Source organism: Bombus terrestris, chromosome 10 (genome assembly GCF_910591885.1).
Source record: "Bombus terrestris chromosome 10, iyBomTerr1.2, whole genome shotgun sequence".
Lineage (NCBI taxonomy): Eukaryota > Metazoa > Arthropoda > Insecta > Hymenoptera > Apidae > Bombus > Bombus terrestris.
In genome coordinates, this window is record NC_063278.1 from 5457341 (window position 1) to 5484639 (window position 27299).

The 27299-nt window shown below is 36.5% G+C and overlaps 1 protein-coding gene across 4 annotated transcripts in view; it reads right to left on the reverse strand.

Annotated features, from left to right (window-relative positions):
• Window positions 1-27299, reverse strand: part of LOC100642851 — a 49744-nt gene that overhangs the window by 18977 nt on the left and 3468 nt on the right. For all 4 annotated transcript variants that reach the window (XM_048409272.1, XM_012312657.2, XM_012312658.2 and 1 more), the window contains exons 2-3: window positions 1732-2009; window positions 1539-1615 (exon numbers count right to left, since the gene is read on the reverse strand). In XM_048409272.1, the coding sequence (XP_048265229.1) occupies window positions 1539-1615; window positions 1732-1808 (154 nt within the window). In that variant the 5' untranslated portion in view covers window positions 1809-2009. The remainder of the gene's footprint in view (window positions 1-1538; window positions 1616-1731; window positions 2010-27299) is intronic.

Sequence of the window (27299 nt, forward strand, 5' to 3'; positions counted from 1 at the left end):
GTGCCACAGAAGTTTCTGCCTCCACGAGGAAAGTTCTTTGATTCGCCGGACACGCGTTGTCGCGGCAGAGGGCTGGTAATTTCTGGAAACTCGGTTACCATTTGCTTCTTTTCCTTGGTTCTTTCAAGTAGAAAGAAAGACGGCGAGGAGATTGTTAGTTTGGTTAGAGGATATGGGTGCGTGGGTGACGTTAATGAAGCGCGTGGATGTCACAGTTGGCGATTATTCGAATGAAATGTTGTTCTAGCGTTATATAGAGCTTGTCATTGAAATATTCGGCTACGTTTTAAGTACGACAAAAAACTCCATTTATCTGACTTTGTTGGGAAACCTCGCTCATTATTCTCACTATCTACTACTTTTTGCTCACACGATAGCAGTTCATATTCAGACGAGTGAATTCAATCGGCAAAAGTTCAATTAATCGGGTATTAACTAAAATTTCGTTCTGATAAATAGAATTCTGCTGTGCGGTAGAATCTCGTTTGTTCGAACAGGACGAAGAAGCTCAGACAGTCGAGCAGTTTCGATAATAGGAATTTATTACATAACCATTCGCTCCAGTTTCTTTCATATTAGTTCAATTATATTAGAATTTAAATACTTATTTCGAGCAAAAACAAATGATCGCTTATATTAATATATTCCTTATCGCAGTCAGTGTTTATAGATCGCGTCAACGAGAGTCGTAAATTCTCGTTAGGATTCGATAATCGACGCCACGAATTGGTCAATCCCCTACTTCATTTAGGATGATAGAGGTGGTTGACTGATTATAACATTAAAATAATAGGTTATGATATATACTTTATTCCAACAACTTTGCGGATATAAAGAGTTACGCGTGGTGCGTGTAGACGTATTCTGAAAGACGTGTGAATAGTAAGTTACGATTGAAGATTGATCAATGGACGAAAACCGGTCAAGACATTGATCGATCAAGGGATGAGAAATCAGTCAAGAGATGTTGACTGATCTGAGGCAGATAAATCAGTGAAGTTCGGTTACGATGCTGTCGCAGAGACAAAACTATTGCTGGGTATTGGTGGCCCTACCACCGGTCGCTTGTGGGTGGAAATGATCGTTGAACATGGGAAAAGCTCGACCTTCCCATTATCTGATGGAGCAATAATCATAAGGAACGTCTCCACTTGAATATATTTTATAACAATTATAACATACAAATGCTTAGTTTTATGACAGTTCCTTAGGATTATTGCGATCCGGCTAATTATATCTGCATAGCCAATAGCCGCTTCGACCGAGGCATGGATTCTGGTTTACGTAAAGAGTCACCGGACGTAACACGAAATTACCTTCGATCGTATTTGTGATGATAGAGCCCGAGCATCAACTAGTTCGTACAAACGCGATTCTACCGTCTACTGCATTTAACGAAACGAAAACGATCAAACGATAATGGAAGAAGTTTAGAAAATCTTATTTTTCGTAAACATTTGCACACTGATTTGTAATATTTTAAACCTAAGCCTATCCGAATCTCTGAAAAATCACTGAAATTCAAAAGAAGTACTCACGGTTGCGTAACTGGTTAACCTCCACCTTGACAGGCAGTTTGGGCGACACTCTGAGGGCAGTTCGTATCTGGTAATACCTGCGAAATTGGAAATCGTCGATAAGCTTAGAGGCGATAGGTAAGCCGTTGCAAATTACGCAACCAGCCGTCGCGCACACATCCCGTCCTCGAGAATGGCTGGTGAATCCGCTTACCCACGCTGGAACAGGTCGACATTGTAGAACTTGCAGAGCTCGAGGGAGAACTCGAGAGTGGCCTGTAGATCGCTCATCTCGATCGCGACGCCAACCTAACCACCACCCCTCCTCTCTCTTTCTCCCTTCGTCGTTCGAAGCAGCCCTTTAATCGAACGAAGACCAGCTTCGTCTGTCGCGACGACTTACGAGGGATGAAGATTGTCGTTTAGGGCCTGGCCGAGGTTCCCGGCTCGATCCTGCCATCCTGTCCGCAAATTTTCAACGTCGAAGGCACCCTACGAATAAAAAAGAACCGAATCTTTCGATTTACGAGACAATTGATCAACCGCTTCGAGCAACCAGCCCCTTCGAATCGTTGAATCGCGTCCAGAAGGTGCTTGAACCGTTCAGCCGCGTATTGAAGTGGATAAAGGTGTATTGTATGTGATTTACGTGGAGGGAGGTGAGTTTGCCGTCTTCCTTTTTTCGTCTCTCTCTCTCTCTCTCTCTCTTTCTTTTACTCTCTGGTTCCTGGCAAATATTGAACTTACGGAAAGTATTTGTATTTTTTTATTGATCTTTTGATATTTTATATTTCTGTTATATACTGAACATTCTCTGCGCGAGTACTCTGAATGGAGGCAAGTTTACGAAAACCTCCTCTATTTCTTGGCAAATATTAAATCAACGAAAGGTTCCGGCATTTTTTGACTCATTTTCTGCATTTTACAGATATGTTGGTGTCGATAATTTCAATAGAACGCTTTTCCAACATCGTTTCTTTCTTTGTGCTGACATCCCTACGCAAGAAACGTACGAAAACGTATGATAAAAATAACAAGTGCGAGTGCACGATGTGATAAATAATCGGGTGTCTTGTTTTATATGAAACGTTCCTTCCAACAGAACGACTCTGAAATGATAGCAATTTTTCATTCGATCAATGTGTAGTTGGAATATTTTGATTTTCGAAATTCTTTGACTGTTGTCGTGACAGTACGTATATATATCTACAAAATATCTGTATATTCTACCGGAGAAAAAATTATTTCCAAGCTCGTTAAATCATTGACTACGCCCGAAAGGCAGGAAAAAACTTTCAGGGCGTGTTCTTGTTTTCTTCGCGAGAGAAGAGAATGGGAACGGGAATTTCTCTGTTTGCTCTGATTTGCTTCCTCGTTGGAAACGGTAAGCTAACGAAGTTTGGCCTCGAAATTCGCGAATGCTTTGCAATCGAGTCTTCCGGAAAGGAGGTTGACCACCCCCGCACACCTTCGAGTGACTTCTAATTGTAGCGACGACGAAACGATTCGAGTTTAAAGTGGATTTAATTAGAGCCGAGTTCGAGAGTCAAGTGGAAATTAACGTCTGCCGGTTTCCAAGTCCGCTCAGTGATTTAGCCCGCTGTAATTGCTGTTGCTTTTTAACTTCCCAACATTGTTACCTGGTATTCATGCCTCGAATACTATAAATTTTCACAAATTGCTCGAGTAATTTATGGCAAACTAGAATTTCCTACGAATATTTATAATTACACATAACGAACGAGGTTCTGAGCGTTAAAAATTTCAGACAGAATATAGGTTTTTGGGCTATGGTACAAAAGAAGAATAACTATATATAAATTCTGAAACAAGTGCAACTCCTAGAATAATTTATTGTATTTGTTGCAAAACTTATTACAAGAAGATATAGTGAGATATTACTTGTCCGTCAAACGACGTTATTCAAAGTATCAAATTCCCATTTATTTAGATGGAATCGCATATTTTAACTTTTAAAAGTATCGTCCCTTCGGTTTCATAATTAAATTATAACTTTATCCCTCGCTACGATACCTTTCCATAACTTGGAAAAATGTAACGTTTTTCTTACAACTATACATACATAATGGTGTTTTATAAAAAAAAAATAAAAGTAACTCTTTATACTGAAAAGTGTAAATTCCTAATCCATCCTGGACTAATCGCCCTACTAAATCCTTATACATATATTCTGTATAATCTCCAGTATTAACAAAACTATCAACACAGCTAACGTTAAATGGTATTGAAACCTGATCGAGTAAAACGGGGCTTACGATAATCCTGCAAATCTCTCAGCATTCGGCAATTAAATTGTTTCCTGGATTCGCGAAGAATTAACCATGTGATACCGGTAATGTGTAAAAGCCAAACAAATCAAACGCGAGTCTTTGTATCGTATCGTGGCGAAATGGAAAGGCTGTTCCGTTGACGATACCAAAGTCTCAGCTTGCAAAGGGTTAGATCGTACGTACAAACGTCCAGCAGGTAGATTGAATGTCGTCGACACTGTAAACACTTTGTCGAATATCTCTTTTGCAACATGTTCAAACCAGTGCATGCTTCTGACGTGTTTTAAACGTTTGCGAATTCCATTGAAACCGTGCGAAATTATTGGCGAAGAGGAGCACTTGTTTTACAGTATACATAATTCCTCGTTGAGACGACCGATCAAACTTTAAACTTAATAACCTTCGTCTAGGGGTTGGCTAGCGTGGTTGATGGTTTAAGCGAAGCAACGATAACCGATCCGTATTGATCGAACGTCCACTTTATCTTAAGTGCTCGGATACCTCGTGAATCTGGAGGAGCTGAAATATAACTTAAAATGATTTATCGAGCGTCAACGTGGAGACTTTTCTGGCTATTAAACTAGACAAAGTGATTGTGGTTTATTGTGGTGACTTGTGGTTTATTTAGATAGTGTGCAGATGTATATTTAGTATATTTAGTGTACCTAATATGCATATGTTTTCATGTGTATTTAGCAGTAAAATGAAATTTAGCTTAGACACTCTTTTTGAATCTGGCCTCTACTCTTTTAGGTTTAATATAATTCGTGAATTTCCAAACACTTTTTAATATCTCCAGTAATCGAACACTTTTGACTTTTATGATGGAAATTTCCATTTTTAAATTATTTACCATAAAATATTCTACTTTGAATATTTTTCCGATATTCAAATGTTGTATCTTAGGATGCACATTGGGCATGCAATATCGCGAGGTACATTATGTAAAAAAGGGAGAGTTTCACCGAAATAGGAATACTTTTACTGATCAAAATGTGTCGATACTATCTATTTTTATTTAAATCGCATGCGATTAAATTTCTGCATCGTTGTTTATTATTCGTCTATGTTTCACATGATATAAGAAATCATCAAACATTATTGCCATAAATTGCCAATTTGTTATTGCAACAACTATCTTGTAATCGTTCTTCTAAAGAAATACGTTAAATAAAATTGTTCATCGTACAATAAAAATTATTACATTTACTTTAACTAAATAACTCGAAGATCCCATACGTTACGATCTAATACAACACAAAATCCATCTCTTGCACCACTAACCAAAATCCCGTGCAGTGAACTTTGATCGCCAGGTCGATCTTCACTCGTGAACGCTTCGACAAGCCTCCCTCGTCCGATCCTCGTGGAATTCCCTGGCCCGCAAAAATGATTCATTCACGATAGTCTTTTGCACGCGTGCAAGTGCATAGTGAAGAACCACGGGGGTTAAAACTGCCGACAAAGGAAGCTGACGGAAAACAAAAATTCCTCAGGCTGCCCTCGGCGACTGGACGCGCTCGCGCGTGCCACTGTCAAGGACGCGAAGGCCGCGTGCACACTTCCTCGAGCGAAGATCAACGACCTGGCTTACGCACGGGGAACCTAGGTAAGAGGGTGGAACGACCGAGGGTGGAAAAAATGGTGACTCCGTGACAGACGACAACGATTCTTTTCTTGACTACTCGCGCGAGCTAGTTCAGGTTACATGATTTCGTGATCTTATTTTGTTGGCTGTCAGACTGCGCTGCCAAGACGAACGTGTCTGCATGAACGTTTGTGAAATCAGTCTGTCGAAAGACGTTCGTTCGCTCGCGTTCTTCCAACGTTGGTCCGATGCTAAGTTTAAGAACAATGTTGTAGGTGTCTATTATGATATTTAGTGGAATCTCTCGGAGCAAAATTAGCAGCTCTAACACTAAATATATCAATAATGTGTAATTTGCTATCATTTTAGACTATGAATGATTGAAAAATATGTGAGAATGAGATCGATATTTTCGTAGAGGTTCTAATATTATACACGTGACCAAAAATATTTCAAAGTAACAAGCAAGTCCTGCGAAGAAACTATTCATTAAATTATTATGGATAATTCGAGCGACTGTTGCTCGTTTAATTTTTTGACGTCAAATAACGTCTCTGGCGCCCCTTGCGGTTCCCATGCCAAAACCTACAATGACGTGCCAGAGACGTCGCTTAACACTGAGGTGTTAAGAATCTTAATTTGTTCAAGAATGGTTTAGTCTTAAGGTTGACTTGAAAGAAACGTAATCTCCTCTTCATCGGTCCATATTAAATTATTAATGAAACTTTCCAAAGGAACAATGAATATCCAAATTACTTGGTAGGTCAAACAATTTTCTATGGAAATTCAATTTTGTTAATTATATCCTAAATAATACCAGCTTGCATAAAAGTGTCCACTCTGTACATAATATTTTCTTGTTTACTGGTTGATGTCATTAAAGTTAACGGTAGCATAAAACCTATAGATTTACAGGGATAAAGTTGATGGTGTTGTACGGAAAGTAATGTAGTGGAGGGTACGTTCGTGTAAAGTTTGGAGAATTTCAGGAGAGGGTTTTGTTATTGTGGGGTGTACGCGGAGCATTGCTTTAGCTTCTTCTGGTCGATCGTTTGAGGTGAATGTTGATAGAATTATTATGGGGGGATTATTTTTGTTTGATGATAATACGGAGGAGATGGAATATCGATTGTACGTTTAAAGACAAAAGATACGAAGGTATATAGCGAGATTAAAAAAGCAAAATTATGGTTCAAGTAAATTTCTATGCGAACACATTGATCGAAAACCCGAAATTGGTCCCTTTCGGGCGATGTTTCGTTCAAAAATCCAACAACGAGAAAATCGAACCGATAGATAGGATTATAAAATCGTGGCAAGAGATTGTAAAAATTCAGATCCATTCTCCGAGCTAACTTTTCTAAAGGGTATTGTATGTTCGTCTGTCCCAGAAGGGTCGAAGGTACAAGTCAGATGGCGGAAGTTTTAAAGAGAGTTCGAAATTCAGCCGGATATGTCTTTTCCCATTCATTTTTCCCTGCTAAACGCAATTCGAAGTTTCAAACAACAAATACGTGACGTGGCAAGAAAGCTGCGAGCGGAAGTTTCAGCGATACTTTACGACGATACTTTTGCGAGACAGTTTCGCTTCTGTAAAAATTTATCTAGCTCTATTTTTACCCTAGAACATTGAAAATTTTATAGACCGACATTGACAATTCGTTCTTCCTACTTATTCGGGAATTGCATTGTCGCTCCTTTCATTTCTTTTTCTTTCCTTGATTGATTCATCATTGATATATCAAAAATTTTCTAAATTATCTTTTATGTAGGCGAAATTGGTATTTAACTTGGAACCAGCAGTGAAAAATTTGTTATAATATAAAATGAGATCGTCCAGCGTAATTTTCTTTTTCTTAATTAGGTCAAGCGGCATTAAAAATGGAAGATACGAAATAAAAATGTGGTAACGTTAGGAAGAAAAGAAAAATCTGTGAATAATAATTTGAAATGTATGAAATACAGAATGCCACACGAAATTATATCACTGAAACTTATTACTATTATTATATTATTATATACGTTATATATTACTATTACTACTATATCTAGTATCATATATCAATGTAATACTAGAACATCTTCATCATCGACATTAACGAAGCGATAAACGATTGTTGCCAATCTAATCAAATTGTCGAACAATAGATACATTAAATTTCCATGTTTCTCGTCGTGTCGTTATGAGATCGTCGATTTGTTTAAATTCCCTTTTCATATCGATGAACGTAATGTAATGAAAGTCATGCAATGAATAGAATAATAAATCAATTCCAGTTGCGTAGCAGTTATCAAAAAAACAATATTTATTCCTGTCGTATGACATATTACATTTCGTTATCACGCTGTTCAAATTATCTCTGGAACGCCTCATAATCATTTCTCGGAAATTGAGACCACGAGGGAGAAATTACACTTTGCAAAAATTTCTCAGCTGGGCTATAGCTTTAATGTTTCTAGCTGCGGAGCTGAATTGAAAAGTATGCAAGTTATTAAGTACAACAAAGACAATATTCCAATGAAATAAAAATTCTTTTAAATTACGAAAGTTGGAAATGCACAGTCATAGTTGCACGAAAGATAAACGTAATATCGATCGCCACTCTAAAACACATTATACTAACGAAGGAAAGGTTTTTCTAAAGAAACTCTGTCATTCTGCTACATTTTTCACAAAGATTCGTATCGAGATACTGCGGTCTTGTAAATTCCTGAATGGCTGGTTCCGAGCAATTTTAATCGGGAATGCTTTTTGGTCGTTTCGAACGACCAGCAATGGTATTTCTAGACACGAGGCCGACGCACTGTGGCCCAGTTTAGTCAGAGGTACTCGTCGTTTCTGGCCTAGATCGGGCGTCACGTCGTGTGTATTTACGCGCGATACCATTCGAGGCCGTGAAAATGTTTCCTGCACGCGAACCAACGTCAAGCGTTCGCCAGTCAATGTACGCAATTCTATTGGGATTCTGTCGTTTGGTTTATTACTTTATGAAAAACATTGTAATTAATTTGCGTGTAAATTTCAATAATTGGAAATACAGGCTGTTATAAGAAGACATGTAAGTACATACACACGCTCAAGAAAGTAATCCAACACCTGTATAGACACCTCTCATGGATATATTATGTGTGTTAGACGAAACATTTTGAGATTTTAATTAACGCTGTTATGAGATTTTATCGATTGATCGTTAATTTATTGATCCGTCGATTAGTAAAGTTCGAAGCAATCTGAGAATGTGAATCTGTGATAGAATTTTGTGTATGTTGAAATTACGATGCAAATGTTTGAAATGTCGCAACTTCTAAAGAATTATTTTCTCGAATTATTCTGATTCCATAATTCATATATTTTTAGTATGAATTTTAGTTTTAGAATAAATTTTTCTGTATGGAAGTTGAAATGGAATTGAATTCGAATTCCGATTGCATGAAGATTTATGGCATTGCGAGTATGTATAAAATGTAGGATTTAGGGATAATAAAATAGCGTGAGCTTGGATGCAGTTTTAGACGAGCTTGCTCGCAATCTTCCAATCGTGTATCAAGCATAAAGGAACGTCGAACACGAGCATTAGTTACCCTCTGCCATTGATCCGGTTTCCATCGTCAAAATCAGCCGTGTCAAATAACTTATCGACAGTTTCTCATTAACATTTCGATATATTCTATACCTCTGATCAACCTGATAATATGATCAACTAACTGCAACTGTACGAATTGTAAACGATATCGTACGATATCAGTACCAGTAAATCAAAATTACCATCCATTTAAAATTATTGAAAGTAGCAAATTTTAGATCGTTAAACTTCAAAAATTTATTTACCACAAAATAACCAAAACTAAATATTGAATATAGTGAAAAAAATATCAAAAATATTATATAAATATTTCACACGTAATACACGTAGAATAAATATTCAAGAAAGTATAATCGATAAACATTGGAAAAACGGAATACAGAAAAAACTGTGATTCGTTGCAGAACGCATTTGCAAAAAACGTAACCGAGCAACAATAGCGAACTTAATCCCAGCAAGTCTGTCGATCGCGCAACTGTCGAAGCGTGTCCACAGTGTCCAACCATCGATACACACGGAGCACAATGGCGCAAATACAGAGCCGAGCTTGGAACATCGACGATAACGGATTTCTAGGATCTTTTTTATCGACTTGGACGTTCTCCCTGTGGCGTGAGGCCGGGTTAAATTAAGTATGAACAGGCTATAAATAAATCTTACACGATATTTTTCGAAGCATCCGTGGTAGCGCGTGTTATGGATGCAGCTGAGCTGTTTTATGCACGTGCGGCGCGTTGTTGCGCCTTGAAGACGATACGAACGTCGTGTGATGCCGCAGGTTGTTGCCCCTGTTTAGTTCAGACACGGATTTTCTTGAAATTTTAATGAATTTTTTCCTCTCCTGTCTCCAAAGGAAATATGCACGGTCGAATTCGTGCAAGATATTGTGCCAGACTCGAAGATTTATGGCGATGTAAAGCTACGTGTCTTTGCGCGTTATAGCATCCTGCGAACTTACGGAATATTAAAGGCGAAAGAAACGACGTAGTTTTAATATTCTAGGCGGCTTATGGAATATGCAATTTCTGTTTCGTAAAGAGGGTTGAAAATATCGCTTTACTGTTCAGTGAAAAATGTATTTCTGCAAGCATTTCGAAGAATACAGCTGGACTGTTGCAGTATGCAGAGAGCTACGGAATTATAGAATTCCGAATCCTGTAAGCTATACATACATATATGTAACCTATCCGTTAATTTTAACGAGATTTGTACAGAGTATAGTTCTTTCTTGGCCTAGTGGTTAACATCTATTTTCTATTAGCAACTGTTCGTATTTAAATGAAAATAATTGGAAACCAAAGGGTGTAAGACAAACATTCTCTTCAAATTGGATGTTTTTCCATACAACATTGAAAAAATTACCACCTTTTGAAATAATAGATATATTAAAGATATTTTTATTAGATTAAAAAACATTTTGTTTGCAATATTTCGTACCAAGAGTTTTTATTAAATATTTTATATAAAACGTATTTGTCAATGATTTTCTACATGTCATAAGGAACAGATCAAGAAACCCGCAGCTACGAAACTTGGAACGAGTTGTCCTAGCAAATCAATTTCGAACAGGCTGCAAGCTTATCCGCGTCGCAGTGAACAGTAGCAACGTACTCTTTGGGGGATGAAAGCTGAACAACGGTCGACGAACGATAAAACGGAAGCGTGGCGAACAGAGAAAGGGGAAGACGCCGAACGGGGAAGATTGAAATTCCGTATCGATTAGCATTTCGTTCGAGGTTGAATTTTCGTGGCTCCGGTCGTCTTCGGGTCGTCAGCCCCGCGCTCGACCTTCGTTTCTATTCGAGAACTCTGCGAGTTCTTGAAATATTTGCCATTCCTTGTCGCGCTGCCACCGTCTCATGACTTCCTGGCTACCCCTCTCGTTTTGCTCGTATTTGCGAATCCAACGAAATATTTCGACTGATTCTGGAAACTTTTTCTTTAAATCAACACAGACTTTATTATCCTTGCTGTGAATTATAATGGCTTAATTCGTGATTATTATTGAATTAATTATTGAATTTATCGGGCTACTTGACTTGATTCGTATGCACGTGATATAAGATACAGGTGCAGGCAGGGAATTTAGTAAATGATTTTTGGTTATCGTTGATGATGATTATTTTCATATTTGTCTGACGAATATCACGGATGAATCCTGCCTCTTTTAGTAAATACGTTGGCCATTTTGGAATTGCAAAGGCTGAAATTTTGTATCATTTTAGTTCTTGCCATTTTTATTTTCCTTCGTACAATTTAAAATATTTAGCTATTATTTCACATGGGTCTATATAATATAACTTTATTTGCAAGGTAAAAAGTGTGCGTAACCAAATATTTCAACACTTCTGGAAAAATAAAAAACAAATACCAGCCATGACATTTGAAACAAAGAGAGCAAATCTTACATGGAAGAGAAGAATTCCAGTTTTTTCAAATTAAAATTAACCCAGTAGATTATTCAACGAGAAAGAAAAGAAAAAGCAAAAAAAAAAGACATTTCCACAGTTACAAAAAATAAATTCATTTCTCTTCAAAAATTACTTCGCTCTCTCACCTGTAGTTTCCATCTTTGTCCAATATCTTGCGATTGTGCAAACAGTTTCGCCTTCAAAACACCTCAATATACCCGAGAAATGCAAACAACAGTTATTGATTAAATTTAATGTCTCCATCCGCAACTACAGCCCCAATCAAACCAGGCTGAAAATGCGATAACGTGTTTCCTATAATTTTCGCAACTTCACGTAGACGATTGTATCAGCCCGTCACTCTCAACTATCTTCTATCTCTTTCTTTACTATAGTTAATAATGCAGAGAATATTTATGACCGAGCCCTGTGCACGGTTTACAATCGCATCGGCAACTTTCAGAGCTTTTTCCCCATTTGCAATTCAACTTACGTAGTTCTATTTAAATATCGGTTTCCCAATGGAATGCCGTTGCCTCGATAATTCACGATTCCTTTATGATCTGATTAATCGTCTCTCTCTTTTCATTTGCTTCGAGTCGAGTTAGTACGTTCCATCCATTCTGTCCTACAGAAGCGAAACAATATCAATTTCGCAGATTTTTTGTTACCTCGAGCAAAGACAAACAGAATATTTGATGGAGTTTCGCGTTTTAATCGCAGCGAGACTTCGTATATCCAGTTTGTGCTTTTGATATTTCGAATCGTGCAGTAGCTTTCAACTATGCACGTGGAATACGAATATTTTTATTAAAAATTCTTTTTAATACGAAATTTTATTTTTAGCCGTTTTATTATTTATGTCGTTTCGGCTATTCCGTTTGTTTCTGCGTGGGAGTTGACGTTGGATGTTCTATTGCATTATATGCAGAAGGTCGAAGATTAATTGTTATTTCGAAACACAAGATTGCCGTGTATATACGGAATTTTTTTACTATTCATTGAATACTTTTATTCATCGTAAATTGTTTATCGTTTCATTAAAATTTCAAGTAGTTTATTTGTTTACTTTGACTGTTATTTATATCACACCGTCACTGAATTAAATACAATTTAATGACATACAATTTTATTGAATTATATTCAATATAACAATCACGTAATTGTAGAAATATATCTTATCTACAATTATAGCAATTTAATGATGTTTTAATTATACTACGTTAAAACTATTTATCAACGTCCCTGTGTAACCAACACATTTTACAAGTAATTAAAATTTCAAACATTTTAACAATTGTTTTATTTTGAGCATCGTCAAGTACTTTCTCACTGTACTTACATACTTTTCATTTATCAATTTTTAAAATATTAATTTTTCCATTTGTATTACTGCTGTTTCGCGCCCATAATGTATATAAAATTCTGTATAAAATGAATGCCCAGTAAGAAATAATTTTCCAAATGATTGTTTCCATCAAAACAATCAATTTTATAAAATCCTAGCCAATACGTGAATTAATTAATTAACGCATTATTTTCCTTCTCCTTTCCCCAAGAGAAATTAAACAGAAGCTCGATAAATTTCTTCGCAGTCCACCCACATTATTTTATCCCTCGATAGATCGCCCCAATCCCACGAAGCCGATCCAAAAACAGTCCCTTTAACGATCAGGGCGAAGGATCTTATTTAAAAAACGAACTCGTACAATATCGGAAAAAGCTACCATCTCACGCGTGGCTCGAAGCAAAAATAAAACCTTCCGATATCGGTGGGACGTGTAACACGACACGTCGAGATGGTGTAAAATTAACCACTTTCGACAACGCAGAAACGCAAGGGTACGGCTGTTCGCAGAAACAATATCAATTGCGTGTTACCAATCGAAAAAAGGAAAAAAGAGAGTCGCAAAATATAGTCTCGTGATACGCAAGAAAAAACGGAACCCTGTTTTAAGGCTTACTGTGACATTGCGTGTAACCAGTCCAAAAAAATCATGAAAAATGATACGTATCGCGACACGCGAAAAAAGACGGAGCCATTTTCGAGAAAATTGACGTGCCATTAGATCGTTTGATAAGTTCGTATCGTATCAAATAATCAAATATTCCGATAAATACTCTCTCGGTTGAACATGGAAAAAGTTAAGAAGTACTATCCAAAATTCGTTGAGAAAACAGATTTCTTTTCTTCGGTGAGATAATGTTGAAGCTCGTACTATATATCCAAGGAGTTTTGAATCTTCGTGGAAAATTGGATAATTTGTTTCGTTCACCAAATATATGTAGTATAGAAAGATATAAACAAGAAACTAAATATTCTAGAATCTTATAAAAGCTATTGGAAAGAATTTTTTACCGAAAAGGAGGAGAAATTTTTCAAAAATATTCTCGTGAAGTTATATATAGAAAAAAGACATGTAATTTTAGTGAAATCTTTTACTATGAATTTTCCTAGCAACCTAATATAATGACGCCCGATAGGGAACGTCTTTGATCCCTCCGCGGGTCGTTTGCCCGAACTTTCAACCTCTGACCTTTGCCGGAAGAAGAATGATCTTCCATTTAATCGGACGAGCGACTGGGTTTTTGCATTTTTTGACTAAATGCGCGTCTTTGGGATGGTAACATGCGGAAACTTTCTTTTGAAACGATAAGTAAGTAAGTAACACGAAAGTTTGATGGTGGTCGAGGATCATTCAACTGAGATCTCACCCTCCATTTCTGAAATTTCATTTTCTCTTTCTCGTCTCTCTCCATTTTTCTTCCCACTTTGCGTCGCCTTCGTTTCTAATTTTTGCTTTTCATTCGAATAACCGGCAGTTTCTTTCTGAATAAGCGAATTACCAGTCGCTTTTCATTTCAGAAAATTGTCGAGAAATTTACTTCTCGCTGAAGGTATAATGGCAGGGCGAACGTCTAAATTGGCTTCGTTAGGAACACCGACACGTGTTCGCGTTTTAACAGCGACGCTGACCCGCGTTCGTGGCCGGAGGTAACTTCGTTCGAATAATTAATTCTAAGGTGGAAACGATGCGAAGATTTCGTGCCGCGACACAAACCCTTCCTTTTGATAAGTCTCATCGTGTTCTTTTTATCTTTCTTTTTCCCTTTTTTATTTCCTTGCCTACTTATTAAGGTGACGTTGCACTGAAAATTACTGGTATTCGCTGCGTGTCTCCGCTGGTTGCAGAGAACAATGTTTCGTGAAATTGTTCGTGTTAAACCGTCGACGTTGGAATTGTTCGAGAATCTTTTCAAGTTGCGAACGCTCGTAACCACTTCTTATTTTCTTCTATTGTTCTGTGATTCATCGATTTGGTTGGAAATCATTTGAAAACTTCAAGGAAAGCTACATCTTCGATCCTTTACGGGTAATTTTAAAATTCATTACGTTTTTGACCGATCCTATGTCGTTTTATTCAATTTTTGAAAGACATATGGACTTTTCCAAATTTACGGTTTAGTCAGAATCTTAAAAAATATTCCTCGTCGTGATATATTAAATGATATTAAACGACTGTACGGCCAGAATATATTAAGTCAATTTTTATTGACTTTCATACCTAAACAAAAGTATTTTAATAATAATATGAATACTAATATTATTAATATGTTTTAAGAAGATCAGGCAAAATATATTTAATCTCGAAATTAGATGGAAACATAGCTTCGATATGAAATTTGTTTTTAATATATCGAATTTTAAAAAATGTTCTCCTGTGAAACGAAAGAAATGTTTTTCATTTGTGATCTCATTAAAATGTTGAACGATAATGGTTTAAAATCTAAAATATTCAAATATTAGTATAGCTAATCTTTGATGTACCTTTGGCTTTGGCAAAACTTCATCAAATGTATCCTGGTTTTATGAAGCGTGTTGATATTACGAGAGCATTAATGTGTATCTTTCTATCAACGACGTGAAGACTCTACGTTGAACGATTCAATCTACATTCAAGAAATTGTGTGCGAAAGCTTAACGTCGCGGAAAGAACGGAAATACGGCCCGCTTTGGAAATTCGTGATTGCGATTTGGATGTCGAATAATCGAGGAAAATGCGATTTAAATGAAATTTAAATTATACCTCCAGAGATAGGAAATCTCTTATACAATTGTACAATTACTTTTATAGAATCTTCACAGACCAGACAGGAATTAAACGCCAATTGTAATCGTAATCTGACTGAAACATAGGTACGATTGAAGCAAGCTTTTCCAAAAATAAAAAAAAAAAAAACATTGAATAATTCGAGAATAAACAATATTCTAAAAAATGAAATTCTTTTATAGCATTGGACACGTACAGATAATTTTTTGAAATTAATTCTTTGTTCATAATATTCTCTTCCAATAGTCTATTAATAATAAAAATTTCTACAGCTTTTTCGATTATCATAGAAATAATTTAAAGGTATATTAAGAAATCTAAGGCTAAAGAATTTTCTAAATAACAAAATTGTGTTATAATATTTCACAACTGGATATTAACTGTTTTCTATATTAATTTAAAAAAATTCCACTTATTATGATACTCGTTCTGCGACGTTCTGTCAGCAATAAAAATGACTGATTTCTTACTTAAATTATATTGCCTAGAAATAAATAAGTATCCATGTATATTCGAGCATTGGTACATGTATTTTAAATTACGTAAAATATGGGAATCGAAGCCAAGTTTTTTCAGAGTTGATTCAAAAAGAGAAAAAGCTTGTTTTCGCTTATACGGTTCATCAAACTAGCGTGAATTATCTTTTAAAGCGTCTCATCGCTGCTCGCCTGGCTCTCGGTTCAGCTTCAGCTCTTGGCAGGAGAAGCGCGCGTATTTGGTCAGACGTCTAGACACTTCTATCTGACGAAGGGGCGTCTGCAGCCAGCGCATCTCCCCAAAGACCAGCAAAAGGAAAGTATTTCTTATCTCTAGCCGGTGCCTACGTCTCGAAACGTTGAATCACGCAAACTCTCTGATTTGTCGACTACGTTACTCGAAATCAAACTTTGGTAAAAGGGAACTAAAATTGTACGTCGAACGGGAAATTCAAGTTGCTCGATTTATTCAAGCAATATCGGACTTTCGGGAAATTATGGAAAATTCGATATATTCCGGGAATATAGGGCAAGAAGGTTTGACATTTTGGTGGAGATGATGATTGTAAATTATCGATGGAATCGAGTTAGACTTTTTGACGTTTATATTTGATTTGTGAATAATATCGTGAAGGAGAGATTGCGAGTTTCAAGAAGGAAATATCGATTCTTGATAATTTGAGGAAAGCTTGCCTCGTTTTATTTGATAAATTTATTTCACATAGCATTGTACGAACGTTTTATTATTGAAATAAGAATATTATTTGTGCAAAAATTAAGAAACGTATATTTCTATGTATTTATATACTACGTATTCGCGTATTTATATATTTTTATGTATAGCTGAAATAAATCTTCGTTAATTCTTTTATTGCATTGTAATAGTGGGGAGACCAATGTTCTCAGGAAATACAACCGGAAGAGTTAGAGGTAAATATTCGATAAAACAAAAATATAGTGACATTGTGAGAAAAGAAGTACTAAAGGATATTACCGATATAATAGGAGAATAAAGAATTAAATTAATAGAGAACCAAGAAAAGTTCAAATATACTTCAACTCTGATCTCTTTTACTATGGTTAAGGGACAGAAAGATTTATATTTAGTCGCGGTATGGTTCACTGTATCTTTCGAAATCATAATAAACGGAAAATTAAACATAAAAATACTTATATCCTAATGAATGATTATCATAAACGATGGCTTTTAACCTTTTTCTACTAACACAATAAATAATAAAATAATACGTATTAAAGGGGTAGTTAGATAGAAAATAACTGACCAATAAAATATCCCACAACTTTGAATAAACTAAGACAAAAACCAGTCTGCAAGTCTCTTCAACTTAATTCAAAACGAATTAAAAGAATCGAAATCAAAGTTGATATGCGCGATTAATCGAATTCTAACGATCGCGTTGACAAGAACGACCCACTTCCACTACTCTGCAGTCCATTCTGTGCTCGATCAGCGTTTTCCGGATGTCACACTCAGAATTGCATCAGCCCTCGCGCCACTCGATCCGAGAATGTCGCATTTTTTCACCCCATTCCCCACACTCTCATCCAACAATGTCTCTCAATGTACCGTCTTCTAATTCTCTCGCTATTCTACCGTCTGCGATATCGATTGCTTTTATATTAAAATTCTTCGCTTCTTCTGGTACTTGAGTCGTTTGTCGTTCAAACTGAATTATGCCCCTCAAGTGAAAAATTAAAAGTATGTTTGTACTTGATAAATTTTCCAATTCGACTTTCTCGAAAACGAACCGTCCTACGAACAAATATTCGAGAAACGATCTTATTCTTATTTTTTCATAAAAAATCGTCACGTGTCACCTTATACGTTATACGTCATTTGGCCGAACGCTGTGTGAAAAACTGTGTGCGTTACGTGCTCGCGTATTTTCTAACCACAGAGCCAATGAACCTGCGTGGTTCAACAAACCACGTGAACGTGGCTCGAGAAGTTTCAAGCGTAAGGCGATAAGGCGTGGTTTATTGCGACGCGCGTGCACTCACCACCTACGTGTTTCCCCTCTCGCACACCACGGCGGAAGTGTATCGGGGCTATTGATAGTGATAACGACACACAACATGTAGACGGCCATACATAGATGTAGGCTGACAGGGCCTCCTCTTTTCCGCCCAAGCGATCTACGGGACGATAACGCGGGATTGCGAGCTTCAACGTCGCGTTCCTTTTATCGACGGTCAGATTATCTCGTAATTAATTATAGCAACGAATGACGGGTTGGATGAAGCGCGGTCTTTAACCAGGGAATCGCTGTTTAACCCATTAGAGGACTACGTTGTCGTTAACGCAATATTTCATTTGGAGTTTGAAGCTTCTCCTTTTTTAAACAATTTATGACATGGCATTAGATTTTTTCAGTATCGTAGCTGTGAAAGCAGATTCTGAGAACTTTATTTTTAAAAACTAATTAAACTAATATTATATTACGAGTCTCAAGATATTTCGATATTTTGCATAACGCGAACAAGAGCGATATTAAAATGAAATTTCGTTAATTACAATGTAAAATTGTAAAATTATAAAAGAGGAGTCTATAATCAATCTGTAACTTGTCAATTAAGGAATACATAATTTACATCGTTAAATTATTACGTAATTTCTCATATTATATTTCCGTCGTAACTTCTACTATATAATAAGAATAATAATGAAATTACAAAGAAGTATTAAAAATTGCAATACGATCATGATAGACGGTATTCGATCATCCAGAACGTTATTTTGGACTAACGAAGTTACGAGCTTTCTAGAAATGGCTGTGCCTCGTTTACAAAGAGTTAGTCTAAGTTGAGACGTAAAATCGTCCGTGAAGGCGTCAGAGTTCGAAGAGACGGTGTGAAAGAAGCAGCGAGGTCAGGGTTTTGCGAGAGAGTCTTACAAGAGCTTTAGCGAGTGTTTCAATGAGCTTAATTATTATGAGTTGTAGAATAGTGGAGTACATTTAATATATATATAAAGAGATCCTTTTATAATATTTGAAACTTACACTCACTAAGACGTAAGCCCCCCTAATGCGAGATTTACCTTAAATAATTCTTTCAATTAGAAGTATAGAAGATTGAATGAGTTGGTAGATACTGATCGAGGAAAATAAAAGAATAAAAGAGTAAGGACTTGGTAGTTAAGAGAAATAAGATGCTGAATCTAATTTAATTTAACTTTGAAAGGGAATAATCACGACCTTCCTGGAAGGAACTCTTGTAAGATTTAATATCCATCCTTATATGTATATGACTTCGAGGAACACGAGAGTTTCCTCTCTGTATTCGTCCCAAACTCTCCCACGTACCTATTAATTTTTTATTTGACGAAAATCAATAAAATCTTGATTCAAGATTCTTTCATGTGAACTTGTTACATGAATTATGTATTATTTGTTGTATTATTAAAGTCGTAGAATATTGGTAGCGTATTCATTAAATATAGGAAAATATACTACCACTCAGAAACATTCGAACCTTTACGTATTTTTAACAATTCATTTGTATTGATTATAAAATCTCAGGATAAGATGTTCGGATATTCGTAAGTAGCAGCGTATAGAAAATATCAAATGAGAAATATTAGAATTTACGATAAGAGTTCTCCTATAAAAATAGGAATGTCATTAAGCGCCACAAATGACCCTGTTTCCGTTGCGTACTTGACAAATAATTTCGGCCTTCGAGGGTTAAATAAGCACCGCGCGAAACATCAATCATTGGCGAACTCTAATTGACCTGATCTCCTGTACACGCTTTACCATAAAATATCGGCAGAAATTTCTGAGTGACATTAACCATATTAAAGTTGCTGATAGTAATTACAAATATTACGATTATTATTAGCAACTAGTTTCAAAGGTTATAAATGACGGTGGTATCAGATCGACATGTGAAAATAAGCTCAATAAATATTTTACCGAAGCAACTTGATAATTAATTTATAATAATACATATTCAATAGTAATACAATTTTCATAACAGTTATCTCTGAATTGTTCCACTTCCTTTACAAGGCCTGATCGCTCTAATCTCTTCTCATATTCTGTGCTCCCCTATGGAAGAGCAAATTTAAATCCAGATATTAAATTGATAACGGGAGATACTCTAATCCCAAGCATGAAACTCGATATCGAATATACGCATAATAACAACCAATCGTTTCTACCACTATTTTGAAAGTAGGATCTTTCATCTCAATTTACAACGACAATCAAAATGAAAGCTCTATAGAATTCCAAATTCAAATTGCGATATATTAGCAGACGTAGATGCTGATTCTTTAATCGTTGAATCAAGAATTAATAAAGACAAATAATTTCAGCTTTAATTCTTGCAAATATGAATATCACGTAATTTATTAACGCAAATAAAATAGCACGCAAAGAGGAACTTCTAAATAAACAAAATAGTATGTGTTTCGCTTTAATCGCGATTTCATCGAAGATCGCATCCCTACACAGAGCTAGAATTTCATTGCAATTTCTATCGTTACTTTATTGTTCTAAATCTTCACTCGTTTATATATTTATACATCTATTTCTTATTCCAGATTATTTAGACAATCTGCGAGCCTTATCTGCATCGAGATGTCTCGTCCAAATTTTAAACGATCATTCTCTGGACGAATACGATCATTTACCCTGCAACCTTCGAACAGTTTACTTCAGCACGCTTATTTCCAATTTTCCAGCGATTTACTCTAACATTTCAACGTATAAACAGTTTCCAATTCAGCCGTTAAAGTTAATAGCTTAGTTAACATCGTCTTTCGCTCGAATCATTATCTCTATCGCCGCAACGAGCTTAGGCAACGTTACTGTGAAACGTGACGCCGATATGATAAATCGTAACGAAGAATTACGATCTTCGTTGATCAAGTCACTCGTCGTGGGTTGTCGTCACGATCGTCTTAACAATCTTTGTTACTCATCCTTCGAACCGGATGTTAATGAACCGTGCAGCCACGTAGACGTTTTCTCGTAGACGAAACACTTAGTGCGACAAACATTCAAACTGTGAGTGATACCACACGGACTACAGCATTCACCCATTCCAATGAGAAGCGGAACATTCACATAGCATAACGATACGAAGGATCATCAAGTTGCAGCGGCCAACGCAGCAACTTGATGGACACACTTTGAAGGACATCCAATCTTCAACAAGAACGCAACTTTCTTCTGCATGATTCCACCATTGGTTCGGACCAAACCAAACCTTCATACCAAAGCATGACAGTACGGACAATCTCGCAACGATAAGGTAGGTTCGATTAATTGTATCCCCAATCCCATCATCTTCTTTGTTCTATATCACGATACCGAACAATCCAGCAAATCAATCACAGTCTGTAGCACAGGGACTTAGTATCACTGCTCTAAGACGCAAACGCATGCACATTATCAGTCAAATTATCGCGTTATCAGAATTTCTCGATGATTGTGAAATTTCGCACCAACGTAGTCTTCATCCAAACCCACCTGAATGATCTCAAACGTGGCGTGGGAACGTTTCAACGACATCCAATTGGACATCGAAGAACTCGAGAAAAGAAAAAAAGCGCGTCGCTATGAAATTCAGAAGAATTGTTATAGCGCAGTTGCGCGAGCTAGCAAAATCGTAGGGAACAAAGAATCAGCAAGTCATCAAGTTATCACCCGTGTTTATCGTATCAGCTCCGATGGCGATAAACTTACTCGTAATGAGTCTATCCACATTCGATATCGCGATCGAAATATGGACATTTTTCTTCGACTCCATTTCATCGATGATCGAGCGAAATGAGGATGTAACATCCATTCAGAAATTACAATATTTACGGTCAACATGAAAAGTGATGGTAGCTACCGATGCAAATCTTACCGACGAATCATTTCAGGACATTGCAACGCATTACACGGAATCCCGAGATCGCGTAAAAATACTCCGAAAACATTACGCGACCTCGTCGATGTTATAAATCAACAGCTTCGCGCGTTACCATATTTGGGTGAAGATGTTTCGTCGTGGAACAGTTTGCTAATGTTCGTAATCCTTTAGAAGGTAAACTCCGACACCGTATGGCACTAGGAGCTTACTTCGAAGGGTAAGAAAAGAGTAACAACGTAACCACACGGAACTTCTCGATTTTCTCGAGAAACGATCGTATTGCGCTGTAACCGCGTCACGAACTGTCGTAACTTCCGAAAGTGGAGCGGAGAAACAACGGCGCAATAAACGTATAACGCCACGAGGACAGGTGTTCGCAATTGTGCAAACGAAGCACGGGGTTGCGACATTTTCAAGGCACAAAGAGTAGCCGATCGTGAAAAGACAGTAGGTAAAGAAAAAAAGACAGAATTTCACTGTTACTTCATTTACTCATCTTCTTTATACATCTGCAACTTCATCGTTTTATGTATTTATTCGTTTATATATTTATACATTTATTTCTTTTTTCGTTTATACTTATCCATTCGTGAAGTTCCGACTAACCTAACAGCAGTAACTTTTCATTAACATTTCCCGACGATAGCCGCCGTGGCTTTAGAATTTTCGTTTCTTGCTTTATACTCTCGTTATGCTTGTCCGACTCAGAGTGCTTCATTCAGCGTTTATTGTTTCCTATAGCCACTAGATAACATTCCAGTACACGTCACTCACGTGTTTCGGTACGCATCATACCTGATGATATTCTTAACTTGAAGACGGTCACTTACATAGTTAACATAGTTGACTAACATAGTCAAATGGAGTATTGATTACGTTTTTCAGTTTCCCAATAAATGTCTAATGAATGTATAAGAAGTACGTAAATGTTCCAATACTTAGAGCCAACACAACAAATACATTAATAATCCAAAATAGCTTCACTGTAATGGACCGGACCATTCCATCAGTTCTGTTATCTCGATAGCCAGCAATAGCACGTGGCCAAGAAGCCGATTTCGACCGACGTGAATCGCGCACGTGTCGCAGGATCGTTTGACGAGGAATCGATCCAGTCTAAGCAAGCATCCGTGGCACTCGTCGCCTAATCAACGGGATGCTACAAGCCAAGAATCGATCACGCACCAACATTGGATGTCTGACCTGGCATTGGTTATTTCCTGGTCGGTTGCCACCCGCCTTGGATTGTTCATCGAGATTCGTCGGCGACAACCTCGCCCTTCGATCGAAACCGAACCCAACTCTCTTACACGTCGCATAGATGCTTCTTTCGTCTGTATTATCGTGTGTGTACGCGCCAGTTCACTGACCACTGTGTCGATCGAAGTGGAAAATGACCGTAGTCGTTCGGTCTGCTCGCTAAGGTTTCAATTTGGATAAAAGGCGATCCGTCGAGTCGACACGCGCGGATTTATACCGCGTCGTGAATGGGAATCCGGCGTAACGAATCGAGGAGAACGACACGCGATCACCAGTTAAAGTTGTTGTGTCTACAACTTAACGGTGGTATCAGATCAACGATATTAAGGTTTGCACGCAATGATGTTGTCTGCTGTTTATGGACTTCAAAGGTTGTTGTCCATCTACCATCACAAAGATACACAGATACTCATTGAATAGAACAGCATCAGAGCAACGGTACATCGATGCTATTTGCAGCACATTTGAAAATTGTAATTTAGAGAAAGCCAGGGCGGGTTTCGTACATGAAATTTCATAAAATTATTTTCTACCAAAACTTCGTTTCATAAGAATACATCAAAGTAGAAATTTTAATAATTGCATATTTTCAATGAAATTATACATCTTATAATTATTATCCATCTTTGAAAATAATATTTTATCTACCATTTTGCAAATTTCAGTCGTCTTTTTATTTTGATTATATTTCCTGTTATTATATTATTCACTGTGACAAATAATCGTGTGGAAAGATTGAGCGAGCGACAATTTCTACGCAAATCACTGCGAACGCAGTAGAATGGGATAGTACCATGTCGGACAGTTGATCGCTGGCTGTTTCGTTTTACTCGACCATGTTTGAATCGACTTTTGGCGATTCAGAGATTGAAGGATTGTCAAAGTCGCTAATGGAAGATTTGTTACGGGATTACATAGTAAGTTGTTCTCTGGCAGATTTATTTATACTATGAAAATTCATGCAGTAAATTATAGGCTTTGAAACGATATGCTTCTTAATCGATGTTATCGTTAGATTTGTATGATTCTCCATCGCGTACGAAAAACGTTATCTAAGTAGAGCAATCGTGAGATATAAAATAGAATTATGCAAAGTAGCCAGGAATTTGTGGTTCGTACTGGTGTGAATTCGTGTGTAGGTAATAGTTAAGATATATATATATAATGAATTCACGATTATTTTATTACTTTCTGTAGAGTATTTTTTCATGTTGAACGAACGGGTAGATTTGTAACTTTGTTTTGTAGTGTAATCGTGATATTACGTTCTTTTCTTGCATGAGAGGCTAAGTGAATTGTTAAAAGTATGCATATAAATAATAGTTGATCGAGATCACGAACTCCACTGAATTTCAAGTTCTAGAGCCTTGATGTTTCGAAATGAAACAATTGTGAGTTTGGACGAAATACTTGTTCCTCTTACGATCTTTCTTGGAGAATTGCTTCTTCAACAATATCCAATTTGTTACTACGACAAATACTCGTGTAATATTAGATACTCTTCTAAATCAATGCCATGACAATGGTTATTAAGAACTTTGAACCGAAAGTAGTTTAGATTAACTATGTGTTAGAATGCGAAGATCTTTAATTTATAAATAAATAATTTATAAATAGAAAATTGAAAAATAGCGTGGAATAAATTAACTCTGCAATAGTAAACTTATATATAACCCTTTAACATTATACCGAGGAAGTGCATGACCCAACTATGAAAATAAATAAAAGCAGAGTTTAAATCACGGAAAAATATAATTTTATTAATATAACACACGTTTTAAATAAATTGACACTTGCTAACAGATAAATCTGGCATTTGCATGTCAAAAGATTACTAGAAAACTTTCGGAAATAGTCGAAACAAAATTAAATAACAAATTCAGTATCTCACTGTAGGAATACTTCATATTTTATAATTCTAACAATAATAGTTATAACTTTGAACGCAACAGTTCGAAATTTTTGGATGATTTGATAAGAAGATTAAAATATGAATATTATAATTCCCAAAATTCATAAAATAAAAAAAATGAAGGATGGTTTCGGACAATTTTTCAACTAAGGAGAGACGGTCATAACGACACATCGTGTATGTACAAAGAAAGTTGTAAAATATCAGTTTCAAATGAATTTGTTATGATAACGATAATTGGTCGACAACGATAAATAACTAAAAAACTGAGTAAAAGGCGAACAAGTCAAAGGTGCATCTAATTTAAAAATATTTTTCATATTAAATATTTCACATCACACAAGTAATTTTTAAAAATATAGTTCATGTAGAAACATAGTTGGCTATTAGGTATGGTTAATAATAAAATGTCTGAAGCACAATATGTATGATAAATTCATATAATGATACTTGCATCTGAAAAATCATTAAATCTACATCGAGCGTCACACTAAAAAGAAAAAGAAGAAATTCCTCTATAAAACACATATACTCCATATTAGAAAGATTTATAATAGAAAAATCAAAATCTTATTGACCAGCCGTCAAGAATAATTACAATAGTCCTATGACTTTGTTATACGACTTTACGCGTAGAAAACGTATTATAAAAATTGCTAACAATTTTTCAATCCGTACATTATTTTAGAAGAAACTGTAACGAAGCCACTATGGGCATTTCGTTTTGAAAATTTTTTATAAATCTGTGATAAAGAAAATAGTTAGTCATTAGAAAAGTGTGCATTAAATACACAATATTTGAAAGAAATGACACTTTATATGCATCAATATAACATATATTTATAAGGAAGATACGATAGAACGAGACTATCACCGATCAGACATCAATGTACCACGGCTTCGACTTAAAGAAACAAAAGTGGTCGAAGAATATTTCTTGACTTATATAACTCTTTGAACGACCACATATTATCAATAAAATAACGTAGCCTAAGCTATATTATCGTATGGCATTGGGATGAGACCTTGAAACGCTACGTAAGACATGAAATTCAATTCCAACGTAATCCCGACGAAGAAGTCGGAAAATGACCTGGCCTCGATCCAATCTACTCGTTCCAAAAACCATTTTATCCTCAAAAACGGTTCGATCCTCGTAGCAAAAGATCAATCGAAAAACGTTCCGCGCCGATGACTGCCTAATTAATTTCACAGCGCCAACGAGCACGACGCTTCCGTCGCTGCTAATTCAATGAAGCGAGTTTTTCGTTCCAGACCGTCGATTTCGCGCCTGTCAAGCTCCACGCCGTGCAAAAATGTGTGTATACGACACGCGTATACAGGGTGACATCGAAATAAGTAAGCTTTGATATATAATGGCTCATGAAAGTAGTTGAATACTTACTCGTGAATTAAATGATTAATCGGCGATACCAATTGGTATTATAAGTGTATAACGTTAAATCTGTATATTATAAAAAATATATTCAGATCATACTATATAAAAGTTTTTTAAAACCCGCTTTCCAAGCTATAGTAGACGCAATTTCTAAAAATATACCGCGAAGAAAAACATAATTTTAAATTGAATCTGTTTAGTTTTCAGTGAGATCTTAGGCTCCTTATCTTTCTATACATATTTCAAACTACTATTTCGTCTCCTGAAACACGTAAACTTGAACACTTGGCCGGTTTTATGATCTCACTACATCTTTTCCACCGACAGTATCTGCTTGAGATGATGCTACTGCGCTCAGTGTTTGGTATAAAACAATATCTCCGTTCTTAAGAAAAATATAATACCATAGTAAATATTATTTATTTATTTTCATGTCACCGTGTATAATAGAGGCAAGCTCTCGCGGCTCCCACGAGGACGCTCGATCGGTCCGCTCAAAAGTTGCTCCACATTCGGTGACCTTTTGCAGGGACGTCGATAGAAAATGTCAGAGTGGTCGTTTACGAACTTGGGACCGCGGAATCTTTCTATCGCAAAAATGCAATTTCGACGATCGACGATCGCTTAATCCGCGAACAGAAGGAATTACCGGGGAGAGGCAACTCGCGGCCATTGAATTCGCGAGCTGCCGACGATTTTCATCCCCTTGACGCAGCGTCGCGCAACCAACCACAGGAAAAGCTATTCATGTCGGTGGAAACGAGACGCTAATAAAGCGTCATCGGGGAAAGAAATAAAAAATCTGGTCTGACAAATGGAAGAAGAGGAAGATATCAAGGCTTGATAATGGATTCCTCTGG